The 26,625-nt window shown below is 37.2% G+C and overlaps 1 protein-coding gene across 4 annotated transcripts in view; it reads left to right on the top strand.

Moving 5' to 3' along the window:
• Positions 1-26,625, top strand: part of PTPN4 (protein tyrosine phosphatase non-receptor type 4) — a 153,233-nt gene that overhangs the window by 20,591 nt on the left and 106,017 nt on the right. For all 4 annotated transcript variants that reach the window (XM_080918095.1, XM_080918096.1, XM_080918093.1 and 1 more), the window contains exon 2: positions 14,650-14,804. In XM_080918095.1, the coding sequence (XP_080774221.1) occupies positions 14,667-14,804 (138 nt within the window). In that variant the 5' untranslated portion in view covers positions 14,650-14,666. The remainder of the gene's footprint in view (positions 1-14,649; positions 14,805-26,625) is intronic.

Here is a 26,625-nt window from a genome sequence, read left to right as displayed (position 1 = left end):
AAGAGATAAAAGTAGTGAATTATTACTGTTTTAAGAATGAAGTGATAGACACAAACTATTCTAGTTATTGTTGGTATCTAACAAGCTATGTCACACAAGTGACATGAAGCAATCACCATTTTATGATTTGTAAATTCTATGTGTGAGCAATTCTGATGTAACGGCCCAGGAATGATTACTGTTTTCTTTCTACAATATAACATGCTTACTGGGCTGTGAATACTGGGAGTCAGAATGCTTAGGGGATAGAGGGGGCCCTTGCCAGGCATGCTTGTTTATGTGTCTAATGACTCAAGCATAGGCTCAGCTGAGGCTGTAGATTGGAGCTCTTATTTATGAACTTTCCACTGTGGCCAAGGGAGGGAGATATATTAGCTGAGTTTTGAGAGAAATGTCGGTAGAATGAGTAGTCTAAGACAGAGCATAAAGCCTTAGAAGTCATAAAGGCATTTTCCTCAATACTGGCAATTAAACAGTCTTCTATATGTTAGGCAAGCTTTATTCCTAACCCCTCCCAATCATTCCTAAAGTACTTTCTATTGCTTAGCTAACATATGAGCTATAGTAGATGCTATGCTTTGAATAATTCTTGGACACAGGTTGCTAAATTGATTAAATAAGCAAATCAGTCTTTGGAGTTGGATAGATTGATTTCAGCCTTCAGTGGCCAGAACACTAGACACCGTATTTTCTAGCCATGTAAAGTTGTTAGAGTTATATCTCCTCAGTTAGCCTTTAGAAATCTTTAGAAATAAGGTTAATATCTTCCTTTGCACCATTTATAGTAATTAGGTATGCATACTACATATGCATATATTTATCTTTCAGGTTGGGTTTTAAAGTGCAGTAGATATATGTAGAAGAAACTGCTTATGTTAAAGACTAGTAGTGGATATTAATTTAAATGTTTATTTGAGACAGTCTATCATGGAGCTTAGGTTGGCCTTCAGCTGGTCTTGTAGTCCAGTATAACCTAATATTTCTGATTCTCCTGCCTCTACTTCTCAAGAGTGGGGATTAGAGGCTTGGACTCTCATGCCAAGTTCATAATTTAGGTACTGAAGTTTTGAAAGTAGCATGCTGCCCCCTAGGGACAGTATAGTATTTAATCAATTGTGGAAACTTCTATTCTTTGCCTTGCATTAGCTTGTATTTGGAATAAGTATTAATGCCAAGCAGCATTAAATTTTGGGTGTTTTTGTTTTTGTTTGTTTGTTTGTTTGTCTTGCTTTGGTTTTCAGTCCCCACCCACTCTCTTAAAAGAAAACTAAGCCTTTATTCCTGTTTCTCAAATGAAGCTGGCTGAGTTGGTTGCTTTGAGGGGATTAGTCAAAGAGACCAAATTACATATTCTCCTCTGATTTCTTACTCTTGTTGGCGTCAGCTTTGGTTAGGGCAGCCAGCAGCAGCAGCGGTGGTGATGGTGGTGGCAACCATAAGGGCAGCAGCCACAAATGCAGATGGATTGGCCAAGAAGTGGGAAGGTATACTCAGTGTCTACAAAGCCAGGACCTACTTGTATCCATTGACAATAGGGTAAGGCACTAAGGCCAAAGTCAGTAACCAGTCTGCAGACAAACACTGGTAACATTTGGACACCTTCTAGGATTGAGAATGAATGCAGAGTCCGCTCTGGGATGCCAAATACTTCCAGGTTGTAAAGGCTGCCATTGTCAAGCATCTGTTAGATGATCAGCCCAGAGGAGAAGGGGTAGATGTTTAGCATGTTCACAGTGGCTTCACTGGCTCCTACTTTGTCCTCAGTTTTTATTAGCTGTACACCACTCAGAATATCAATGGTACCTCTGGAGATTTTAGTGGTGATGCCTAAATCCCAGAAGAAAGAAGTTATCAGACCCTAATCCAGTATTCTCGGCTGGCACAGTTACCTCACTTGGGACAGTGGCACCAGCATCTGGCACCTTATTGGCCAGCAGCATGTCCCTAATCTTGATGAGGTCCTCAAAGTCCACATTACCACAGATATGAGGCAGCAGTTTCTTCAGACCGTGGTTATTTGCCATATGCCCCTTCAGGGCCTTACACATACATCATGGTGTTCTGTCCTTTAGCATCACATCCTTCCCTGTAGTTCTGTTGCATCTACTTGGAGTCCACATTGTTTGCTTCCACAATGAAGCATTTTGGCTAATCATCCAAAAGTTGGATGGTCTTAAGGAAATAGTTGGACTTTGAGGTTGCTGTGTCTTTCCTGGGCATCATGCTGGTGAATCAGGGATTGCCACACAGGGTTTAAAGACTGTCACTGCAAGGAGGATGTCTGGTGAACCCCACTATTTAGTTATTATTGTTACTGTTATTTCATTATTATTTTGGCATGAGTAAATTTAGAATTCTCTCTTTCCAAATTAACTGGGTGAGTTTGTATTTTTATTTCTTTTTGAAATTTTGCTAGTTTGCTATTTCCTTTTGAAATTTGCTTAATTTAGAAATAATGTTTTTTCTAAAGAATGGAATTCAACCAAACGTTTATTTAGAATAAAAGATTAGATCATAAATGATGAAAGCTAAAATGCAATTTTGTTTTTGTTTTGTGGGGTTTTGTTTGTTTGGTTTGATTTATTTATTTATTTTTTTTTTGAGACAAGGCTTCTCTGTGTAGTGTAGCCCTGGCTCTCCTGGAACTTGATCTGTAGACTAGGCTGGCCTCAAACTTGCAGAAATCTACCTGTTTCTTTCTCTGCCTCTATCTGCCAAGTGCTGGGATTAAAGCGGTACACTGCCACCACCATTCAGCTACCTCTTTCTCGTTTTGTTTGTACTATTTACTTCATATAAGTCACTAATTTTTGACCTGTAGGGCTTGACCCCTTTGGGGTTGCCTATCATATATCCTGCAAGTCAGGTATTTACACTATGATTCATAATAGTAGCAAAATTACAATTATGAAGCAACAAGTACTTTTATTGAGTTTAATTTGTATCCTTTACCTTGATAAACTTGTCCTTTTTGTGTTAGACTTTAGACTTTTTTTCCATATAAGCTCATATTATCTGTAAATGGAGATACTTGAGATACTTTTACTTCTTCCTCTCATTTACTTTCTTGCATTTATCTATGACTTTGATGCCTGTCTTAGTTAGGGTTTTTCTGCTGTGAACAGACACTATGACCAAGGCAAGGCAAGGACAACATTTAATTGGGACTAACTTACAGGTTCAGAGGTTCAGTCCATTACCATCAAAGTAGGAGCATGGTGGCATCCAGGGAGGCCTGGTGTAGGAGGAGCTGAGAGTTCTACATCTTGTTCTGAAAGCAAACAAGAAAAGACTGACTTCCAGACAGTTAGGATGAGGATATTAAAGCTGCCGCCCACAGTGACACACCTACTCTAACAAGGCTACACCTCTTAACAGTGCCATATTACTTATCATATATCACAATGCCAAAGTGAAACTATCATTAATATGATGGTTATGGTGAATTTTTCATATATGCCCTTGGTTATATTAAATATAATATGTTTAGTGTATATTCTTCTAGTCTTAACCTGCTGGTTAGTTTTGTACTGAGTTGAACATAGTTCTGTACCTTTTGGCATCCTGGATTTCCAATAGTGTTTGGGGAGCTTTTCAGTCTTTTATGGATATCTCCCTTTCCAGTTGGCACTGTTCTTGTTTTAGTCATTTTTTTCTACTCTAGTAGTTACTGATACTTCTGGCTATTCAAATATTATTGAATAATTACTGTTGGCGATTTTTCAAAAAGTGCTTAGATAAAAGGTTCTAGCAGTCAGGTTTTTAGATAAAATAAGCATGCTATGCTAGTAGGAGTTTTTTAGGTATCTGTTAGAATGATTAGATAATGGTTTCTCCAGAGATTGGGACTTTGAGGATTTCTTTTCTGATCTAGTGGTTGCAAGAATGGTTCTGTAGCTTTCACAATTGCTAGCTTGCTCTTCTCTGACATTTTACTTTCTTTTATTGAAAGTAGATTTTCCCCCTTACATAATATATCCTGATTACAGTTTATGTTCTCTCCACCCCTCCCAGATCCTCCCAACTTTCCTCCTATCTGGAGTCACTCGTTTTCTATCTCTTACTGGAAAACAAGCTGGGTTCTAAGGGATAATAATAAAATAAAAATAAAACAAGATAAAAACTAACACATCAGAGTTAGGACAAACTAACAGAAGTAAAAGAGCTCAAGAGAAGGTGCAAGAGTCAGAGAGCTACTTGTTTGAACATTCAGGAATCCCATAAAGAAAACTAAACTGGAAGCCATAACATATATGTGGTGGATTTGGTGTAGATCTGTGCAGGCCCTGTGTATGTTGTCCCAGTCTCTATGAGTTCATATGAACATTATCATGCTGATTTAGAGGACCTTATTTTCTTGGTGTCCTCCATTCCCTCTGGCTCTTAAACTCTTTCTACTTCTTCAGTGGGTTCCCTGAGCCTCAGGAAGGGGTTTGATAGAGATAACTATTTTAAGGCTGAGTGTTCCAATCTCTCTCTCTCTCTCTCTCTCTCTCTCTCTCTCTCTCTCTCTCTCTCTCTCTCTCTCTCTCTCTCTCTTTCTCCCTCTCTCTCCCTCTCCCCCTCTCCCCCTCTCCCTCTCCCCCTCTCCCCCTCTCCCTCTCTCCCTCTCTCCCTCTCTCTGTCTAGCTGTGAGTCTCTGTTCCCATATGCTACAGGAGGAAGCTTTTCTAAAGATGGCTGAGCAAGGCAATGATCTCTTAATACAGTAGAATGTCATCAGGAAACATTGTATTGCTGTCTTGTTTTGTTTTTCTTTGGTTGTTTATTTTTGAAGAGTTGTATTTGGTTTTATCCTAGGTCCCTTGGCTATCTAGTCTCTGGTCCTTAGTCACCCAAGCAGTGCCAGGTCTGGTCTCTATCAGGAGCAGGCTTTAAGTCAAATCAAAGATTGGTTGGTTACTCCCACAAGCTTTGTGCCTGGCATATCTTGTGAGCAGGGCAGCATTGTAGATCAAAAGGATTCTCTCTGACTTGGTGTTTTTGTTTCTTTCTTGGTAGCATATAGAGTTTTATGGGGGTTCTCATGGGATGGATTCCTTTGGCCAACAACTCAGCTCGATATAACCCAACCCTGGTTCTGAAAACTTCATTTGGTGAAGCTGGGACTCGTCCTCATTTTTGGCAGTTTCATTTAGATCATCTTCATGTAAACATTTGGAAACTTCTACTGTATTAGGTTTCTATAGTACCTCTCAATGTGTGGTTTCATGTTCTGTAGGCTGCTGCTTTGTCCAAGTGATGATGTACTTCACTGTGTGGAGTTCCATGCAGTCCTGTGTATTAAGTTTTGATCTTAGTGCCTGTGTTAATAGTGTTCTGATCAGAAAGTCTTACCTGTGCCAGTGAGTTGAAGGCTACTCTTCTACCACGTTCAGTGTATCTGGTTTTATGTTGAGGTCTTTTTGTACTTGGAGCTTAGTGTTTTGATTATTATGTGGGTCCAGTCTTTTTGGTGTTCTAAAAGCTTCTTGTACTGTGATAGACAGACACCTCCTTTAGGTTAGGGAACTTTTATTCTGTGATTTTGTTGAAGGTATTTTCTGTGCCTTTGACTCCAGTTTCTTGTCCTCTATTCCTATTATTTTTAGATTTGTTCCCTTCATAGTGTTCTAGATTTCCTGGATGTTTTGTGCCAATTTTTAAGATTTAGCATTTGGTATTTTTGCTATCATGTCTTCAATGTCTGAAATTTTCTCTTCTATCTTTTGTATTCTGTTGGTAAGGCTTGCCTCTGAGGTTCCTGTTCCTAAACTTTTTTTGTCAGATTTTCCTCAGTTTGGGGTGGTGGTATTATTACTGTTATTGTTGGTTCTATTTCTACTTCAGGTCTTAAACTGTTTTATCAATCCTTCCACTTTTTGTTTGTATTTTCATAGATTTCTTTAAGGGATATTTATTTTCTGTTCATTTAAGGTCTTTTTCTTGTGCTTCAGCTATGTTGGAATACTCAGGACCTGCTGTTGGTTGCTGGGCTATAATGGAAGCATATTGTCCTGCCTGTTATTGAGTGTGGTTTTAGGCTGGCATGTAGTTATCTGGGATTGGGAAGATTGTAATTCTAGGTGTTGATAATATTCTGGGATCATGACAGATGTTACTACTGGGGGTGGGGGTGTTTCCAGGTAAAATATGTGTCTTAATAGAGCCAACACTTAGAAATGGTGATAGGCTAGTGGTCTGAAGGGATTCTTTGGAGAGAGGAAGGCAGAATTTCCCATCAGAATCTGCTTATTTAGTCTCCTTGGAATGGGGGCAGAGAGTGAAGAGAGGTCACCCCCAAGAAGATCTGCTGTGGATGAGATTGGGGAATTGGATTTGGAACAGCAGTAGGAGAGATGAACATCTACAGTTAGTTGACTGGCTAGAGTAGCCTGTGGATTGCCTGCTGGAGTTGTGTCTGATAAAGCAGTGAGTGGGGAAGGGACACTAGGAGGGCTATCAGGGTGATCTACTAGAGATGCCAGCAGTGAGGACATGTGGCCACAACTGGTGTTCTGCTGCAGAGCTGAGAACGAGACTGGGAAATTTGGATTTAGAAGGGCTGAGGGAGAAGTGAAGGTCTGTAGTCAGCTTTTGCTTCCCTGGCCAGAGTTGCTTTTTGGTTTTTCAAAGGGCCTCCGTAATTGGGACAAGGAAATTGGGTAGAAATCCCATTAAAACTCTACACAGTTCATTTTAGTGATGTTTAGCTGTTTGTTTTAAAATAAAGCTCTTCAGGGTGTAGCAAGCAACCCTTTTGTTAATTTCAAGACTTAGGACAATGTTGATTTTGACACTTTACCAGTGTTCTTTTGTCTTCTTCATGGAGGAGTGGATTTCCAACAGTTTTCCTTTACCTTTTAGAAATGCTTCCCTATCTTTTCTTTATTTTTTTTTTTAATATAAAGTTGGTTGTACCAAATTTTACAGTTGCCTTTCAGATGACTACTTTTTGCATTTAAAAATTGGAAATTGTAAAGATTACCATTCAACTAAAGGTGGCTTTATTACTTTCAAATGGTTGCTTGCTGAGTATTTTTTTGAAGACTTATTTATTTATTTAATATATATGCATACTCTGTCACTGTCTCCAGACACACCAGAAGAGGGCAACAGATCCCATACCAGATGGTTGTGAGCCACCATGTGGTTGCTGGGAACTGAACTTAGGACATCTGGAAGAGCAGTCAGTGATTTTAACCACGGAGCCAGCTCTCCAGTGCCCTGTTGCTGAGTTTTTTCATATTCTAGTTTATACTTATGTTGAACTTTAACTCAACTCAGTGCTTTTTAAACTGGAAAAATATTTTATGTAGACTAACCAGTAAGTACTGTAACTAGGGTATATTTATTATATTGCATTTTTGGGCTATTAACATGAAAAAAGTTATTCTTGGCATTTTTGGACCAAGAAAGTTGTAAATCGGTCATTTGTTTTCTTTTGTTGCTTTATTTATTTATTCAAATGTTACTTATTTTCAGCGATACTCCATTTCTGCAGCTATTGACTTTGGTGGCAGTAATGTGTTATAAGTTGTAAGTTATGATTACTATTGTGGATATTGAGGAAAGTAGACAGAGTTGTCAGTGCTTTGCCACATGCTTTGTTGCACGATGCTTTCTGAGCTTCTCACTGTATAAAGTGTAAAACCCAAGAGATTTTAAATTATAACACAATGTGATGAGTTGTTTTGGTAGATAAGGTTGTTAGGAGCACTTGACTGTTGTTACTTTCTAGCTTTGTGTAATTACAATCTGGAGTCACTTAATAGTTCTTTATTGATCTATACAGAGCTCAAAGTACTAATTCTAATTTGTTAGTATTTTTGTTTTAGCTTTCTCAAATGAAACACAGAAAATGAGAAAATGGTTATTTAAATGATATTTGTTTTTTTCAGTGTTTGGATTTGTGTGTGTGTGTGTGTGTGTGTGTGTGTATGTGTGTGTGTGTGTGTGTGTGTCCCCACTTCTGGGGAACAGGAGTTCAGGTCCTTTTTCTAATGATCTCTTGTTCCCCAGCTCTGTCTTGAATACATAGTAGAGCTCTAATGGATATTTTGTCCTTTCCCCCCTAAACTCTTTATGCAATTTTTCTATTCTGTGGAGTATTAAAAGTCATCTAGCGATTTATGGACTGTCTTTATTTGATATTTTATGTATTTACACTTCAAATGTTATTCATCTCCTTTTCCTGCTGCCCCTTCTTCCATATCCCTCCCCCTGCTTCTACGAGAATGCTCCCCCCACCCACTCCCACTTCACCACCCTGGCATTCCCCTACACAGGGGAAATGAGCCTTCACAGTACCAAGGGCTTCTCCTATTAATGCCAGACAATGCCATCTTTTGATATATATGTGAGTGAAGTCATGGGTCCCTCCCACGTGTACTCTTTGGCTGGTGGTTTAGTCCCTGGGAGCTCTGGGGAGTCTGGTTGGTTGATATTTTGTTTTTCTTATTGGCTTTCAAACTCCTTCAGCTCCTTCAGTCACCATGCTCAGTCTGATGGCTGGCTGCAAGCATTCTCATTCCTATAAGTAAGGCTTTGTCTGAGCCTTTTAGGAGACATTCATATCAGGCTCCCGTCAACAAGCATTTCTTGGCATCTAGAATAATGTCTGGGTTTGGTGGCTGCATATGGGATGGATCCCCAGGTGGGGCAGTCTCTGGATGGCCTTTCCTTCAGTCTCTGCTCCACTCTTTATCTCTTCTTTCCATGAGTATTTTGTTTCCCCTGCTAAGAATGACTGAAGGAAGCACCCACATTTTGGTCTTCCTTCTTCTTGAGCTTCATATGGTTTGGGAATAGTATCTTGGGTATTCTGAGCTTTTGGGCTTATATCCACTTATCAGTGAGTGCATACCATATGTGTTCTTTTGTGACTGGGTTACCTCACTCAGGATGATATTTTCTAGTCCAATCCATTTCCCTAAGAATTTTATGAAGTCATGCTTTTAATAGCTGAATAGTACTCCTTTGTGCAAATGTACTACATTTTCTCTATCCATTTTTCTGTCGAAGGACATCCGGGTTCTTTCTAGCTTCTGGCTATTATAAATAAGGCTGCTATGAACATAGTGGAACATGTGTCCCTGTTACATGTTGGAGCATCTTTTGGGTATATGCCCAGGAGTGATATAGCTAGGTCCTCAGATAGCACTATGTCCAATTTTCTGAGGAAGAATATTTGACTTTTAAGTTGAAATTATTAGTAAAGTTGAGATTATTGACCTTTTCAGATCCTCTCCATTTTAAACAATGTTTCTAATCCAGGCACTTCTATTGCCCTGGAAACTTTCTTCCAAGAGATTGAAAGAATGTATTGGGGATTTATAACCCTAAAATATTGACCTAGGAAGCAAGAAAAGGAAGAGGGTCCAGGGGTAACTTAAGAAGGTTAGCTCTGGTTCTCTGTTCCTGTCTCTTCTTGAAATTCAACCAGTAGTTGATTGTGTATTTTTAAAGTAATTGATCATTTGCTAGTCAAAAGAAACACCATTTAGAAAAATGTTTTAGACCTAACCCAGTATTCTAGTTTTCAAAATAAAGGCACATATAATTTTTAATCACTAGGAAAGTAATACAAATCAGATTTAAAAAGACTTATTTATGTATATGAGTACATTGTAGCTGTCTTCAGACACGCCAGAAGATGGCATCTGATCCCATTACTGATGGTTGTGAGCCACCATGTGGTTACTGGGAATTGAACTCAGAACCTCTGGAATACATGGCATACATCTTCCCCAAATTAAAGCGGGGGCACTTTAACCATTAAAGAGAGTTATATGCATGCAACATAACAAACGAGTCTCAGTCCATGCAATACCTCTCATTTTATATTCAAATGTACTCCATAAGCCAGACTTAAGCATAGAACCTAAACTGACATTATTAGAAGAAAGGTGAGAAAATCTTAAGAATCTAAGTTTGGTGAAGTACTCTTAGGTGTGATACCACAAGAATGGTTCATTAGAGTGTATGTGTTTAAAAAGCCAGTGTGGTGGTGCACACCTTTAATTCTAGTACTTTGTTCACAGAGCAGACAGGTCCTCACCTACATAGGCCAACCAAGAGCTCAAACAGTGAAAACTTGTCTCAAAAAATAAAAAGAAAACAAAGTATATTTATTTATTAGTATGGATGCTATTTAGAATTAAAGCATACAGTTGGAAAAAATTCCCACATTTCTCAGTGTTTTCAAATTCCTGGCTACTTTTTGATATCCCAGAACAAAAATCAGCTTCCCAGATGTTCTCAGAGCTTTCAAAATTTTATTTTAAACATACTTCTAATAATCTTCAGACTATATAGTTTGAATAGGTAAAATTCTTGTTTGAAGAGTAAAATACAACAAGTTCAACAGTACTCAACATCTTTCAGAAATATTCAGTGAAAAACATAATTAAATCAATATACAGCAAACCAACAGCCAACATCAAACTTAACGGTGGAAAACTTGAAGCAATCCCACTAAAATCAGGGACTCGACAAGGCTGCCCACTCTCTCCCTACCTATTCAACATAGTACTGAAAGTCCTGGCTGGAGTAATTAGACAGCAAAAGGAAATCAAAGGGATACAAATTGGAAAGGAAGAAGTAAAAACATCACTTTTTGCAGATGACATGATAGTGTACTTAAGCGATCCCACAAATTTCACCAGAGAACTCCTACAGCTGATAAACAAGTTCAGCAAAGTGGCTGGATATAAAATTAACTCAAACAAATCAGTAGCCTTCCTATATTCAAAGGACAAACATGTGGAGAAAGAAATTAGGGAAAAGGTACCCTTCACAATAGTCACAAACTCTATGAAATACCTTGGTGTGACTCTAACTAAGCAAGTGAAGGACCTGTATGACAAGAACTTCAAACCTCTAAAGAAGGAAATCGAAGAAGATCTCAGAAAATGGAAAGATCTCCCATGCTCATGGATTGGAAGGATCAACATTTTAAAAATGGCCATCTTACCAAAAGCAGTCTACAGATTCAATGCAATCCCCATAAAAATTCCAACCCAGTTCTTCATTGAGTTGGAAAGATCAATGTGCAATTTCATCTGGAATAACAAAAGACCTAGAATAGCGAAATCCATCCTCAACAACAAGAAAATTGTGGGAATCACTATCCCTGACCTCAAGCTATATTACAAGGCAATTGTGCTGAAAACTGCATGGTACTGGTACAGAAATAGGCATGTGGATCAATGGAATAGAATAGAAGATCCAGAAATGAGCCCTCATGTATATGGTCACCTGATTTTTGACAAAGGAGCTGTAAACATTCAATGGAAAAAGGACAGCCTATTCAACAAATGGTGTTGGTCCAACTGGCACTCAGCATGCAGAAGAATGAAAATAGACCCTTTCTTATCTCCTTGTACAAAGCTCAAGGGTAAGTGGATCAAAGATCTCTACATTAAACCAGATACACTGAAACTATTAGATGAGAAAGTAGGGAAAACCTTAGAACACATAGGCACAGGAGAAAATTTTCTGAACAAAACGCCAATGGCTCAAGCTCTAAGGTCAAAGATTAACAAATGGACTTAATGAGATTGCAAAGTTTCTGTAAGGCTAAGGACATTGTCAAGAAAACAAAACGGCAGCCAACAGAATGGGAAAAGATATTTACCAACTCCACATCAGATAGAGGCCTAATATCCAAGGTATACAAAGAACTCAAAAAGCTAGACACCAGAGAATCAAACAACCCTATTAAAAAATGGGGTACAGAGCTAAACAAAACGTTCTCAATTGAGGAATATGGAATGGCTGTGAAACATCTAAGGAAGTGCTCGACATCCTTAGCCATCAGGGAAATGCAAATCAAAACAACCCTGAGATTCCACCTCACACCAGTCAGATTGGCCAAGATCCAAAACTCAGATGACAGCAGATGCTGGCGAGGTTGCGCAGAAAGAGGAACACTTCTCCACTATTGGTGGGGTTGTAAACTGATACAACCACTCTTGAAATCAGTCTGGCGATTCCTCAGAAAATTGGACATAATACTATCTGAGATCCAGCTATTCCACTTCTGGGCATATACCCCAGAGACACTCCAATATACAACAAAGATACATGCACCACAATGTTCATTTCAGCTCTATTTATAATAGCCAGAAGCTGGAAAGAACCCAGATGTCCTTCAGTAGATGAATGGATACAAAAATTGTGATATATTTACACAATGGAGTACTACTCAGCTATCAGAAACAATGACTTAACAAAATTCTTAAGAAAATGGTTGCATCTAGAGAATATCCTGAGTGAGATAACCCAGTCACAAAAGAACAGACATAATATGCAGTCACTGATAGTGGGATGCTAACCCCAGAGGCTTGGACTGCCCCAGAAACAACTCACAAACTGTGTGAAGTTCAAGGAAAAAAAAAATTATGCTCAATCCTTACACACCAAGAAAACGACTAATTCCGGTTTACATCCTGTTTTACATGTACCTTTTGCTCATTGTAACTAGTAAGACCTTAATGCAAAGTATCAAACCTTAAAAAAATGCTTAAAAATTTGTACATTCATCTTTGTTCTTTTTAAAATAAAGTTCTTCAATAAAAAAAAAAAAAGAAAAACATAATTTAAAATTCACATATTGCCGATGTGACAGCTCTTCAGGTTGGCATACATGGTGGGGCACCTCACCACACTGAGCATCTCTTCAGCTCATATTTTGTAGTTTTTAGCATAATGTTCTGTATATGTTTTGTTACATTTGTACATTTTTTGTTTAGCTTTTAGAGATAGGACTATGTTTTAAATTTAGCTCCATGTATTCTATGTATACACCACATAATTTGCAAACATGGCTAGTTTTATTTCTTTCTGTTTGCACCTTGCCCTTCAACTCTCTACCTTTCACTGAATTATTAACTTTGCTCCTGATATTAGGATAAAATATTTAGGCTGTAACCATTAAATCAATTAGGATAGCAACCATATAGATTGCTTTTATAGATGTTCTTAATCATGTTGTAAACTTTGTCAGATGCTTTTCTGCATTGATTGAAAAGCTTATATGGTTTTTTCCCCCTTACTCATTTAATGTGGTAGATGACACTGTAACTGTAAGCCTTGCCACATTTCACAAATACAGTTTTACCTTCTTATACAGTCCTTCCACACAGTGATGATTTCTTTATGCTTTGGGTCTCTCAGAATGAAATGAAAATGAGAAGTGCTGCCTCGTGTGCTTACTGTGAGATTGTAGAGACAGTGGTAATCGCTCCTTAAATAGCAAACCATCTGGGTTTGAAAATGCCATAGGGTTTTAAGTTTCTTTATTCAAAATTTAAAATAGCTACAGAGCTATTTAAATTGTTCCATATATTACTTAAATTTTGATATTTTGTGCCTTGAAGAATTGGACCACTTTACATGTCAAAGTATTGCATTTGAGTGCAAATGATTTTTGGTATCATTTTGATGTCGAGAAGGTCCAGATGGTGTCCTGTTTCATTCCTAACATTAGTACTTTTTAAAAGATTTATTATTTATTTTGTGTATATGAGTACACTGTCACTCTCTTTTGACACACTAGAAGAGGTATCGGATCTCACTACAGATGGTTGTGAACCACCATGTGGCTCAGCGGTTAAGAGCACTGACTGTTCTTCCATAGGTCCTGAGTTCAATTCCCAGCAACCACATGGTGGCTCACAACCATTTGTAATGGGATCTGATGCCCTCTTCTGGTGTGTCTGAAAGCAGCTACAGTGTACTCATATACATAAAATAAATAAATAATTCTTAAAACAAAAAACAAAAACAAACCCCTAAAACAGCAATACTCTAATGCTTGTGTTTCTCCTTGTTTAATTCCCTCTGTTTCATTGTCTTTAAAAAATAGAGGTTGTATAGAATGTCTGGAATTTGTTTTCCTCTCTCTAATATGATTGTTAGTTTTCTGGGTATAGAATTTTATGTTCTGAACAATTTTTTTTCAGAATGTTGAAGGTACAAGTTCATTGTCTGTAATAGCCATTATTGACAGTAGATAGATGATCTAGTTTTTTTCCTCTATTTATTTAAAAATTTAACGTGGCAGAGAGTTAGGCACATTGCACATGCCTATAATCCCACTAGTGTGGAGGCTAAGGCAGTTCCAGGCCAACATGGTTCATAGTAAGGCCCTGTTACCTCCCCTCCCTCATTAAAAAAAAAAAAAAAGAATAGTTGGCTGAAAGGGACGTAGAATTATCTTCATTATTCTTATTATTCTACAGTTTTTTTTCAAGTAAGTAGAAAGAAATAGAAAAGCAGAATGATTGAATTTAAACAGTTCTCCTGTTTTCATTCTTCAATATTTTTAGAAAATACATCAGCAAGTAACATCCAACTTGCTGAGCTCCCACACTTCTTCCATTCTCTACATGCATAGAATTGCATTGGAATATGACTTCCCAGAAATTTTATTTATTAAATCAATTCAGTAAAACAGTTCAAAATAAATTTCTTTAGAGTTGTTTGTAATTTTAACTTAGATAAAATAAATATATTTTAGATCCAATTTCTTAATCTTGATGTTTCAAAATTTACAATTTTTTGTCAATATTTTAATCTGAAATGTGTATTGACTTTGCTTTTTTTGAGCTACATCCTATCTTCCACTATCCCTTTTATTTAGTGATTTTTGTTTTTTAAACCTAGGTTTTGTGTGGACAGTAATGACCGCACGTTTCCGATTGCCTGCTGGCAGAACCTACAATGTCCGAGCATCAGAGTTGGCCCGAGATAGACAGCATACAGAGGTGGTTTGCAACATTCTTCTTCTGGATAACACTGTACAGGCTTTCAGAGTTAATGTGAGTATTTTGTTTTTTCTCCTCTTAGCATTTGCATCATCATCATCATCATCATCATCATCATCATCATCATCATCATCATCATCATCTCTGGATATTAGACTGAATTTAGATTTATTTTAAAACAAAAACCATTAAGTTATAGTATAATTTGAACTGTTTTAGTTAAGGAAGTCTTTTTGGTGCAAGTTTACAGGAAGTATTCCTGCTCATTTCAAATTGAGTCTTTCAAAAAGTGCTGTTCACTGACTGTTCACCAACAGCAGAACATCCTACTTCATGAACAGATCGGTGGTCTATGGGTAATTTTATAAGGTACATGAGGGTGCCTGAAAATAATTTCTTCCCTTAAATACCTTATGTTTTCAGGAAAGCCTTATTTGTACTGTCTGAATACAGCTTTTGTTAACAAAGATAAGTAATAAGACAATAATAAGTATGTCTAAAAAGATTTGTTCTTGTTATTGTCCAGCTTTGGTTGGTGATTGTCATTGGAATTTCCCCTGTGTGGTGTGTTAGCTCATTTGTTTTCATTGCTGCATGCTGTTCTTCTGTGTGACATACCTTAATGTGTCTGTTTGCCCATCTCTGTTCAGTTAGTCTGTTCTTCTCTTGGTTTGTGTTTGGATTATTTTTACTATGGGCTTTGAAGTTCTTATACATACATGTCTTAGTAATATATACATGGACACACACACCTGTTTTATTTTAAAACTTCAAATCTCTTTGCCCAGTCTGAACTGGTGTTAAAATTTTGTACATTTACCTTCTCTTTTTCTTTTTCTTTCTGAACTTTCTGAAACACCACTAAGTATTTAGCATTGTGAGAATCTTTACATTAATACAGATTTATTGTCATACTCCCAAATTTAGATTATATGTATGACTAATTAATATGTAGTGCGTATTCATCCCCAAGTCTCTGCCATGACATATCGTCTGTTTCCTGATGCATCACTTGTGTCTTTCTAGTCTTTATTTTACAAATGATTATGTTCGTGTGTAATGTGCATGGAATTTGGAGGCACACATGCCACAGTATGAATGTGGAGGTCAGAAGACCAACTTTGTGGAGCTTATTTTCTCTTTCTGCCACTTTTGGTGGGATTTGGAGACCACATTCAGACGGCTAGGCCTTTATCCACGGTGCATCCTGCCAGTCCTGCTTCTCATTTTTTAAATAAAATTTTTTGTATGTTCCTTAGTATGTAGTAGTAAGGTCACTAATTTGCCTTTAAGAATTCCAAATTTTCATATTTGAAAACAAGTTGCAAAAAGGAGTTAACATTTATTATTTATAAGGAAGTTACTTAGCCAAACAGCTCAGTGTGTTTTCTAAAATGCTACATTTAAATTTTTTTTGTATTCTGTCTACTAATAGATGAAGAGTAGGTTGCCAATCAGAATAAAAAGTAGAATTCTCCTTCATAATACTTCTGATTAATATAAACCATATCGCAGATAATTGATAAAGAAAATGAGGCTTTTCCTCATATTACAGACTCATTAAAATTCTTTTGGAGGGATACATTTAATCTTATTTTCAGTTAATACAATTTTTTAGTTTCTGTTTTAATTTATAGTCTGCATTCATTTAAAAATATTATAAAAGAACTTGCTGTGTAACATCTTGCATGTTTTCTTAAATGAATAAATTGTAATTAGTTGACCATAGAATTCTGTAATGCTGTTTCTCTGTGTATTAATTTACTAATTTTAGGTGCAGACATACTTAACCCCCAGTTCCAATAGAGATGTTAAGATAGGAACTATCATGCTAGAAAATATTCTTTGGTGTCACCTCAGGTCATCAGAAAATTCAAATATCCTGGAACAGTGTTTGTGAGAAACTGCCTGCTGACATCTAATGTGCTTCTTCCTCTGGGTACTTAGACCCAAGACATCCAAACAGAAACATTTGTTGTGCTCTCTTGTGTAGATTGTGTACATTTTAACTTAGGTGAATTGCTTCCTACTTAGATACTTTGCCACCTGTGTATGGAAAAAAACACTGGTTAGGGATACGACAGTTCTGATCCTGAGCTTTTCATATTTATTTATTTCCTTGAAGTCTCAGAAATCCATATTGTGGTCAGCTTGTGGTAGGTTTACCTAACACTCTCTGTTCACTGAAAATACTCAGTTTTCTTTGATGATGACCAAGAACTTGTGACATCATCCACTAGTCTTTCCTTTGCATATTGTGTGCTGTGCAGGGTCTAATTGTGTATCCTTGTTCTTCAGCCTTTCAAATGCTAAGATTATAGGTATACACTACCACAACTAGCTTCCTAAAAGGCCGGAACTCAATGAAGTTTTCACTATCACCAACTGGTAGTCATCCTGTGAAAGCTATTCCTTTATCTTTTCCTGAGGGAAATTGATACAATAAAGGCAACAATAAAAGTATAGGTATAACTTTTCTGGATTTTTTTTTCATTATTTCTCTGCTTTGGACATAGTGAGCTAAGCATGTACTTGATTTATTTCCAAATTGTTGAATTTGCTGTCCCTGTCATGCTCTGAATTCTGTTAATTTTCATCATCCTTCCATTAAATACTTCAAAAGCCTGTGCATCTATACTATATAGGTTGATTTCTTCAGCTTCTGAGGATATTTGTTCTATTTTTCTAATTTACTTGTACTTTAGTATAGCAGTTTAACAGTAAACTGTGTGACAAAGAAGGGCTGAGAATGACTTGTCTCTTTACTACTGTGACTATCAGTGGCATTTATTATTGTTGAGGATTCACATAGAGGTTGCTGATACCTACCTACCTCAGTATAGATCAGAGCTCAGCTACTAGTCTGTTTAGGCTGGATTGTAATCTTTTGAAAGGGCACTACTGAAGACTCTTGCTGCTGAGGCATCTATATGTGACCTCTCTGTTTACACTGGACTCTGTAGCACAGCATCTGGTTTCAGGAGTGAACATTCTGAGAGACAGGGAGAAAGGGATGGGAGGGGGATATAATAACCTTATTGCCTTTTCCAAGCTAGCCTTAGGAGTTACTTATGGTTACTTTCACCCTGTGAATCACACCCAAGAGTCAAGGAAAGGAAAGGTCAGTAGACTTCTTTTGATAATAAGCTGCAGGATTCTGGAGGATCATGTGGGTCCAGAAATACTGTTGTGGACCAACTAGGAAAATGTGTTCTACCATGACACTGTTAGAGGCATCCTTCTTGCCCCAACCTTCTTATCATGTAATGACACCCATCTTCTTCTGTTTTACCTTGTAGTTTTCTTCTGAGCGGCCCCCTGCTTCTTTGTGTTACTTGGATTGCTTATCTTTGTACACTAATATTTAAAGTATATCTGTATATGTAAGATTTGAGTTATATATATATATATTTTATTTATGTGTAAGGATAAATGTGTAGTGATAGATATGTATGATTTTATTTGGAAAAACTGAAAGATTAAACTTTGTTAGAATTTTTACTCAATATACATTGTTTGACATACAATTCAGAGATGCTTTACAGGTTCCAATATTTACTTTTATCTTTTTAGCATTTTGAGACTGAATCTCACTTACTACTTCAAGTTACCCTGGAACTTGAACTGTAGTGCAGGCTGATCACAAAATTCATGTTAATCCCACTGCCTCAGCGTCTGGCATGTTGATATTATAGGTACAAGCCACTATAACAAGTATTTAAAGAAAAGATAACAAAGCTTGTGAATTGAAATTTCTATTTCATGTTTCAATTTTATCTCATTTATATATTTTTTAACTTATTTCTTAAAGATGAAATTGTCTTAAAAGAGGTTGTTATGACGAACTTGTTATGCTTACTGTCTGCTCCGGTGCTACCTATCTCACCTAACAAGTCTCCCATTTGCTCACAAAACTATGTACATAGTAATACATAGTATTTACATAATAATGTGTAGTCAGTGATAAATACATAATAAAAATTAAGTAATAAATGTCAATTATATCTAAGGTGTAACAAAGCAAGGACCTGTTAATTTTAAATTCTAGTTTTGTAATTATGTCCTTGACTAAACCTCCAAATTTTATTTTTGAAGAAATACATTATATGTAAAGGGTATTTTAAAAAGGAATTAATGTGGTGCTTGAGAGATACCTTGTAAGTTAAGAATACTTGCTCCTTTTGCATAGGACCCAAGTTAAGTTCCTGTTATCCTACATGGCAGCTCACAACTATCTGTGACTCCAGTTTCATGGATGATGCCTTGTCTGACCTATAAGATCCCCCACCCACCCACACCTTTTAAGGAAATTAATGTATCAAACTAAAGAAGTGTTAGAATTATCACTTAATACTTTTCATTTTATCACCCTAGCCAAGATTGCTTGATACTTTCTTTTTGATCAATATTTTCTTATACCAGTGTTTAGTAAATGCCCATGAGAACAAAGCCAATGTAGAACTCCGTTTATCTGGTTATTTTTTCTGAAGGTTATAGTTTGTCCATTGACTGTTTAAACACATATTATGTATGTATGTGTCCATGTATGTATGTATGTATATACCACTTATATCCAGGTTTTGTAGGTGATTGTAACAAGACAGTATTTCAATATCTGCTACTGTATTTAACCAATGAAAATAATAAAAGAAAGTCTTTATTGCTTTAAAATATAAGATTATGTCATTTATGATAATGGTGTTTTATTTGAAATATTTAATATATTAATGTGTTCAGAGATTTATTCTTTATTTGAATAAGTCAGATACTTGTGTGAATTACTAATACCCACCAACACATCTTATAAAATCAAAATGGTCTGAAATACATAGATTTGATAAAGATGCAAAATGATACTTGATTTCCAAAGATGGAGCCTAAGCAGCTGGGCCATTTATGAATTTGATATTTTAGATTTCTACTAAGTAGTCATTTACCAGATTTGAGATAATAACTTAATTCTAGTTGAGCTAGGTTAGCTTTAAAAAGGTCTTTCATTGGCTGATCAATTGGTAATACTGAATTAGTTAACATTTTTATGTTTGCTGTTTACATAGCTATCATCTTAAAATCAATGTTTATATGTTAGTTTCTCTACCAAGCTATAGATGAAAAACTTGGTTGTGACATGCAGTACCTTATGAGTTACTCTATAGTCTTTGTGTTTATGAGTGATGTGTGTATACATGTGTGTGTAAATATGTGTGTGGGTGTGTGTGTGTGTGCGTGCGCACGTGCACGCACATGCACGCACATGCACACACACATGAAGGCTAGAGGTCATTCCTCAGCTCACCTTGGTTAAGACAGTTTAATCTGTCACTAGGCCCTGGGTACAACTCTGAACTTTGAGTGCCAGTGGCTCTCATTTCTTAGGGTTCACACCTCTGAGCTCTTAGGTACTAGTAGCTCTCTGCATGTTGTGTTAACAGCTTTCCTATTTTCTCTTGGCAAATCTAGCAGCTTTCCAAGCAGCTCTTTCTTTGCTCTGGGTAACTCAATAGAGCCCTTCAGCTGCCTTCTAGCTGCTAGGTATTTTCTGGACCGGCAGCCTTTGTGTTGGTTGCAGCAAGAGTGGTGAACAAAGACTTATTCTTTAGAGGACCAAGACCCTATAGTCTAAAGTTAACTTTTTTTTCCAGTAAATATAATCTACCTAGCACCTATTCTCTGCTAATCCCCCTATAAATCAAAAATGCCCTTGTGGGGAAGATTGTCTGTTCTTGGTATGTCTTACTTCCAAATGTTGAAACTGTGCTGGAAATTTTTTGTATATTTATATGCATTGTATGTATACACATTACTTTGTTCATAACATACGTCACCCACTCAACATGTATACCCCCCCACACACAATTTTTTCTTCTTCACTGGGAATTTGTTATAGTAGTATACTTACTTCTTAAGTATTTTGATATTTTTTCTTTGTTTTTTATTAGTCTTTTGAAGTCCACATATTTTTATTTTATGTGTGTAAGTGGTTTTGCTCACATGTATCCTTGTGTACTGTACCTGGCAGGCAGGTACGAAGTTGAACAGTCCTCTGAGTGGGGCGAGGGGACCAAGGTTGATTATGGAAAAAGAGGCAAAGGACAAGTATAGGAGGGTCACTGGTGAACACCAGGCAGCAGCAAATGTATTTCTCATAGCTTTCTGATAGTATAGTATTGTGGGAAAGTAAAGCCGCAAGCTAATGAACTATTTTGCTAAAATGTACACAAGACCTTTGTTCCCATTCCAAAAACCTCTCTGTTTCTTCAGGTTCTTACTGTCTTAACTTCTTCACAATGATGGATTATAGCCAGGAATTTTGAGCTAAAATAGGCCCCTTTCCCTTAAGTTGTTCTGCTCAGGGTATTTTAGCATGGTCACAGAAAGGCAACTAGGATACAGTCTTGCCTCTGTCTCTATCTCTTAAGTGCTGGGAGTACTGGCATCACCAACATGCCTGTATTATATTTCTTGTTATTATGAAACAACTTATATTCTTTTAAATTATATTTTGTGTGAAAAGTCTACTAGTTTTGCAAAAATTCTAGGGCACCTACTTATATCTGGTACTGGATTATATGATATCTAGGTATCAGATTGATTGTTTAAATATATACCAATATCAAAATTAAAACCAAGAATTCTGAATAGTTGCTATGCAGTAAGCAGTGCAGTATAGGGAGGCAGCTTAGTATAATTAAAAATTAGGGCTGAGGACATGAGTCAGCGGTAGTTAGTACTTGAGGTGGTAGGTTTAATCCTCAGCACTGGAAAATATTACTAATATTTTTGTGGTGGTATATACCTGTAATCTCAACATGTGGAATCTGAAGAAGGATTTTTCAGTTCAAGCACTACAAGGATTACACAGAATTCCAGTATAACATTGGCTACCAAACAAGCAAACAGAACAGTTGACCCTAACTCCTTTGTCCATTAAGCTATCTCATTGGCCCTAAGATTTAAAAAACATTGTTAGGGTTTGTTTCCACTTGTGTTTTATGAATGAGTTTTTAAAAATAAGTTAAAAAACATTGCTATGGAGTGTGTGTGCGTGCATGTGTGTGCAGTATATGTATGCTTGTATGTATGCTTGTATGTACATTAAGGCCAGAGGTAAATCTTGGTACCTTTCTCAGTCACTTTCCATTTCATACTTTGAAACCTTATCAAAATCACTTATCTTTTTGAAGTCACTGTTGCCTATTCTGATGATCTATTCGGTGATCCAAGTCTATCTTCTGATGATGACCAAAGGATTTTGGTCTTTTAAGAGCTATTATAATGTGCATTTGGGCTAAACATGGAAGGAACTCTCCCTCTGTATCCTGTTGGTCTTCAGAAGATCATCTTTATCAATAGGTACTTCAGGCATCATCCAAGTTAAATGATTACATTTTAAAATGCAGAATCCATTTATTCTTTAGTGAGGATACACACATGCATATATGTGAAGTGTCTATATATAATGGATTAGGTTATAGTTCTAGTAAGGAGTCCCAGCTCGGCTGTGGACTTTTTCTTTTCAGGACATCAGTCCTTAATTACACTCATTCCATCCTAAGTTCTATACAATACAGCTATGGTACTGTTGAAGTTGTAGTTCACATACTTTAGTGTCATGAAACTGGTTTCTAAAGAGTGTTGATCTTTGCTTAAGTCTACAGAGCTGCTGCTCAGTCTTCCCTGCAGCCAGGTCTCAAACATCTCTCTTCCTTCCTACCCTACCACCAAGGATCTTTATTTTGTTAGGCAGTTATTGTTGTCTTAAAACTAGTAACAAAACTCAACACCTTGTTAGGAATAGTCTTTACTTGTAAAAATACACTTTACCCTAAGATATCTGTAGATGTATTTATTATCCCTTGAGCTATAGTGATTCTCCAAATGCCTTGTTCTCTTACTGTTCCTTATGTGAAACAAGGGAAATTGAAGGCCTAGCAATACTAACAGAGAGACTAAAACCACATATTAACTTTAGAATTGTTTCAGTATTCTATTTTTATCATTCACTTATTCAACTAATCAAATATTAATTAACTACCTTTTAAAAACATCCTACTGAGAATTGTTAGTACATGGCTGTTTCTTTTTATTCTCATCTGGGCAATTTTATCTGCTCTATTTATCATCCTTTCAGTGGCAGCCTGTAAGGAATATGACCATTCTGCACATCGCCTGGCCTTACAAGCTTTCCTTTGAAATGTGGGTAGAAACCCCTGTGACCATGAAATTCTTGTAAGCTGCATACCCACTAAAACATTAATCTGCATGCATTTGAAAACATTATGTGGACAAAGTCAAGGTTTTGCTGCCAGCATGAGTGGTAGCTGGACCATAGTTGAAGTACACTCTGCCTGGCACTGCTGGGTTCATAGAAAACGCTTCTGTGGGGGTCTTGTGCAAGCGAGGTTTCAGGCTGCAATCTCTCTACCCAAGGGGACCTTTTTCATGAGTTTATACTTTGTTTTTCAATTTTATTGGATATTCTCTGTATTTACATTTCAAATGTTATACCCTTCCCCCAACTCTCTTTCCTCCTCCCCCTCAACTTGCTTCCATGAAGGTGCTCCCTCTCGTGGCTCTGGCTTGCTGATGGTAGGTTTCACTGATATCTAAGGTATTGTCATCAAGGAAGCTTTCCTCTATTCCTCGAACAAAAACTTAGGCTTTTTAAATGACTCCCAATTTCTTTAACAACTGCAGCCTATTGTCAGCAAGTTTAAGTGCCAGACTACGGAGATTTCTAGCCAAACTATGTAATTTTTCCAATCTTCCTGTTTTGTTCTGTCCTGTTTGCTTAAAAACAAACAAACAAACAAAACCAACGGCTAGCAATGACTGTACTATTCACTTACCATTCATAGCCTGGGTGCTGGGTGTCTTCCATCAGATTAATTAATACATTACTATTAAATCCTGCTTCTCGCAGAGTCTCAGGGAACAGACAAGATGCTAGTTTTTGCCCCACTGTACTGTGGAATGTCCTTTACTTATATAGTCTTTATTCTCATCCAAAAATGAACCTGGCCTTCACTGCCTATATTCCTGCCTTCTCCCTCCTTTAAGTTCCCCGTACATCATGCTTTGCCCTACTCTGCTCTTACCACAGTTTTCCACAGTTCTCCCTAAATGAACCCCACAAGCTTTAGAACCCTGTGGTTTAGGCAGTTACAGTATTTATCACGTCTTGACTTCTACTTTTCTGTTAGCTTTTTGTTTTTGTTATACCCAATAGTGAAACCATTTACTGTGATTTCACACTTTCTTGGATGTGTCAGGTAGAACATCATAATGGGATCCGTAGTAGTACAAAGCTACTTTCTTTGTGAAAACCAAGAAGCAGAAAGACAGGAAGGATCCAAGGCAAGATGCAGCCCCTAGTCACCTTACTTAATCTACCTTCTCATGTTTCCAGTCTCTCCCCAAATAGCATCCCCAACTGAGGATTATCTCTTCAGCATAAAAGCCCATGGAAGATATTTTATATCTAAACTATAAAATACACACAGGTTTTCTGTCTCTTGCTCATGATGCCTTTGTGACCTGTGCACTGCCAGCAAGAAGGCTGTTGGCATATGTGGTCCCTTTGCTTTGTGCTTTCAGAGCTATTAGCCATTGTAGAAAGTGAAGGTCTTTTGGTTTAAACCTAACCAGTCTGTTTTATTGTAGTGTTTACAATGGAAAGTTAATGAAGCAAGGGATGAACAGATTGTTTCTCTTTGCATTTGCATTTTTAAAATAATAAGCCCCACTTTTTCCAGTGTGGTCACATTAGGAAGAAGGACAAAGAGCTCCAGCGAACCTCTCAAGTCTGGCTTCCTCTTTCAAAGACTATTTATAGTTAATGTGTTTGAGTGTTTTGTCTATATGTATTTTTATGCAGCATGATCATGTAGTGCCTATGAGGGCCAGAAAGAGCATGACATCCCCTGGAACTGGGATTATAGTTGTGAGACATCCTTTGGGTGTGTTGGTCTGAGCCCAGGTCCTGTGCAAGAGCAGCCAGTAAGTGCTCTTAACTGCTGAGTCATTCATTTCACTGGTCCCTCACTTGTGTTTTTAAAATCTCTCTCCTACTCCTCCCCCACCCCCCTCAAATTATTGTTTTTGAAACTGAACTTCTCTGATGGACTGTAGCATTTCTTATATTGTTCCTTTTAAATCAACAAGTAGCACCATCAGAAATCCATTTGCTAATCCAGACATACAGATGTGTCATTTTTTCCCCTTCACTTATAGTCAATTCTCTTTTTGCTAATCTACTATTTTGGAATTAGTCCATATGACTTTGTCATCTTTGATGACTTAGGTCACCAAAATACTATTAGTATAGTATCTCTTATATCTTATATTTTGCTGCATGTATGTCTGTATACCATGTGCATACCTGGTGCCCATAGAGACTAGAAGAGGGGCACCAATCCTTTGGGCAGAGTCATGAATGGGTGTGAGTCATCATTTGAGTTTTATAAACTGAAATCAGGTCATTTGCAAAAGCAACAAAGACCTTTAGTCATCTTTCCAGTCCTTCTGTCTTTATTGTTAACATCTCCATTTCACCACACAAAGCCACATGGCAGCTTTTGTTTCAAGTTTAAAAAACTTAAATGTGTTTTAATCAGTTTATTTGCATTTAAACTGGAGGTATGGCAAGAAATGAATATATTCCATCTTGTTTAAAAGAGAAGAATGCATTAGACTAACCTCCTTAATAGCTTCTTTTAAAATTAATTCATTTCTTCTGACTTTGTGTATGTCTGTAGACACTTGTGTATCTGCTGTCTAGGAAGGTGGGAAGAGAGCATCAAATCCCCTTAAACTAGAGTTACAGATGGTTGTGAGCCACTATGTGGGTGCTGGGAATGGGTCCTCTGAAATATCAACACATTATCTTAACCCCTGAGCCATCTCTCCAGCCCCACCTCAGTAGCTTTTAAGAGTAATGCTTAGTCTTTTCCCTGGACTCATTTAATCAGAATGGGGAAAGGGTAGAGAAGATTGCTGTAGTACTTAATATTGTTTTAACGCTGGTAACCAAACTTCCTTCCATTGGGTGTCAGTCTTGACACAGTTTTGACCAGTGAGACATGATGTATAGTCTTTTTGTGTGGTAACTTTACAAGTGTGTTTGTGTTTGCTCTCTTGAACATTATCAGGTATGAGTATGAATCTTGGATTTGCTGATAATGCTGCTAAGGGCCTGCAAGTACAGCCAGCACTGGAATGCAGATGAGGCAGAAGGGAAGGAACCTAGTTCTTGATTGTTTCTCATTGGCTGACTTTATATTTTGGAAAAAAATTGTCCTCTCAACTCTGAGATTGGTTCTGACTTTATTTAGAATCTTTCAGACTACTATAGCTAATGAGAGGAAATTTTAGTGGTAAAGTACACCATCAGTGTTTTTCTAGTGAACATATTTGATGTGTTTAAGCTATTTCCTTCAATCTTGGATTTTATTTTGCTGTTTAGGTATCTGAAGTAGTTGATATAGTCACCGTTTTTGCTTAATACTTAAAAATTTAGGGGAGATAGCTCTGCTGGGTGTAAAGAATACAAGTATGACGGCCTCAAATTGGATCCTCAGTATACACACACACACACACACACACACACACAATCAGTACATATATATAGGTGCAGACAGGACCTGTCTGTAACTTCATGCAGTGCTGTGGAAACAAGAGGACCCTAGGAACTTTCTGTTCATTCAGTTTATCCAAAATGGTGAGCACCAGGTTCAGCGATAGACTGTGACTCAAAACTAAGAGGGGGTAGGCAAGACGGCTCAGTGGGAAGAGGTATTTGACAACAATCTTGACTTCTCAGTTCAATCACTGGAACTCACATGGTGAAAGGAGAAAACTGACTCCTGAGAGTTGG

This window comes from Micromys minutus, assembly GCF_963924665.1.
Source record: "Micromys minutus genome assembly, chromosome: 6".
NCBI lineage: Eukaryota > Metazoa > Chordata > Mammalia > Rodentia > Muridae > Micromys > Micromys minutus.
This window is presented reverse-complemented; position numbering and strand designations above follow the sequence as displayed.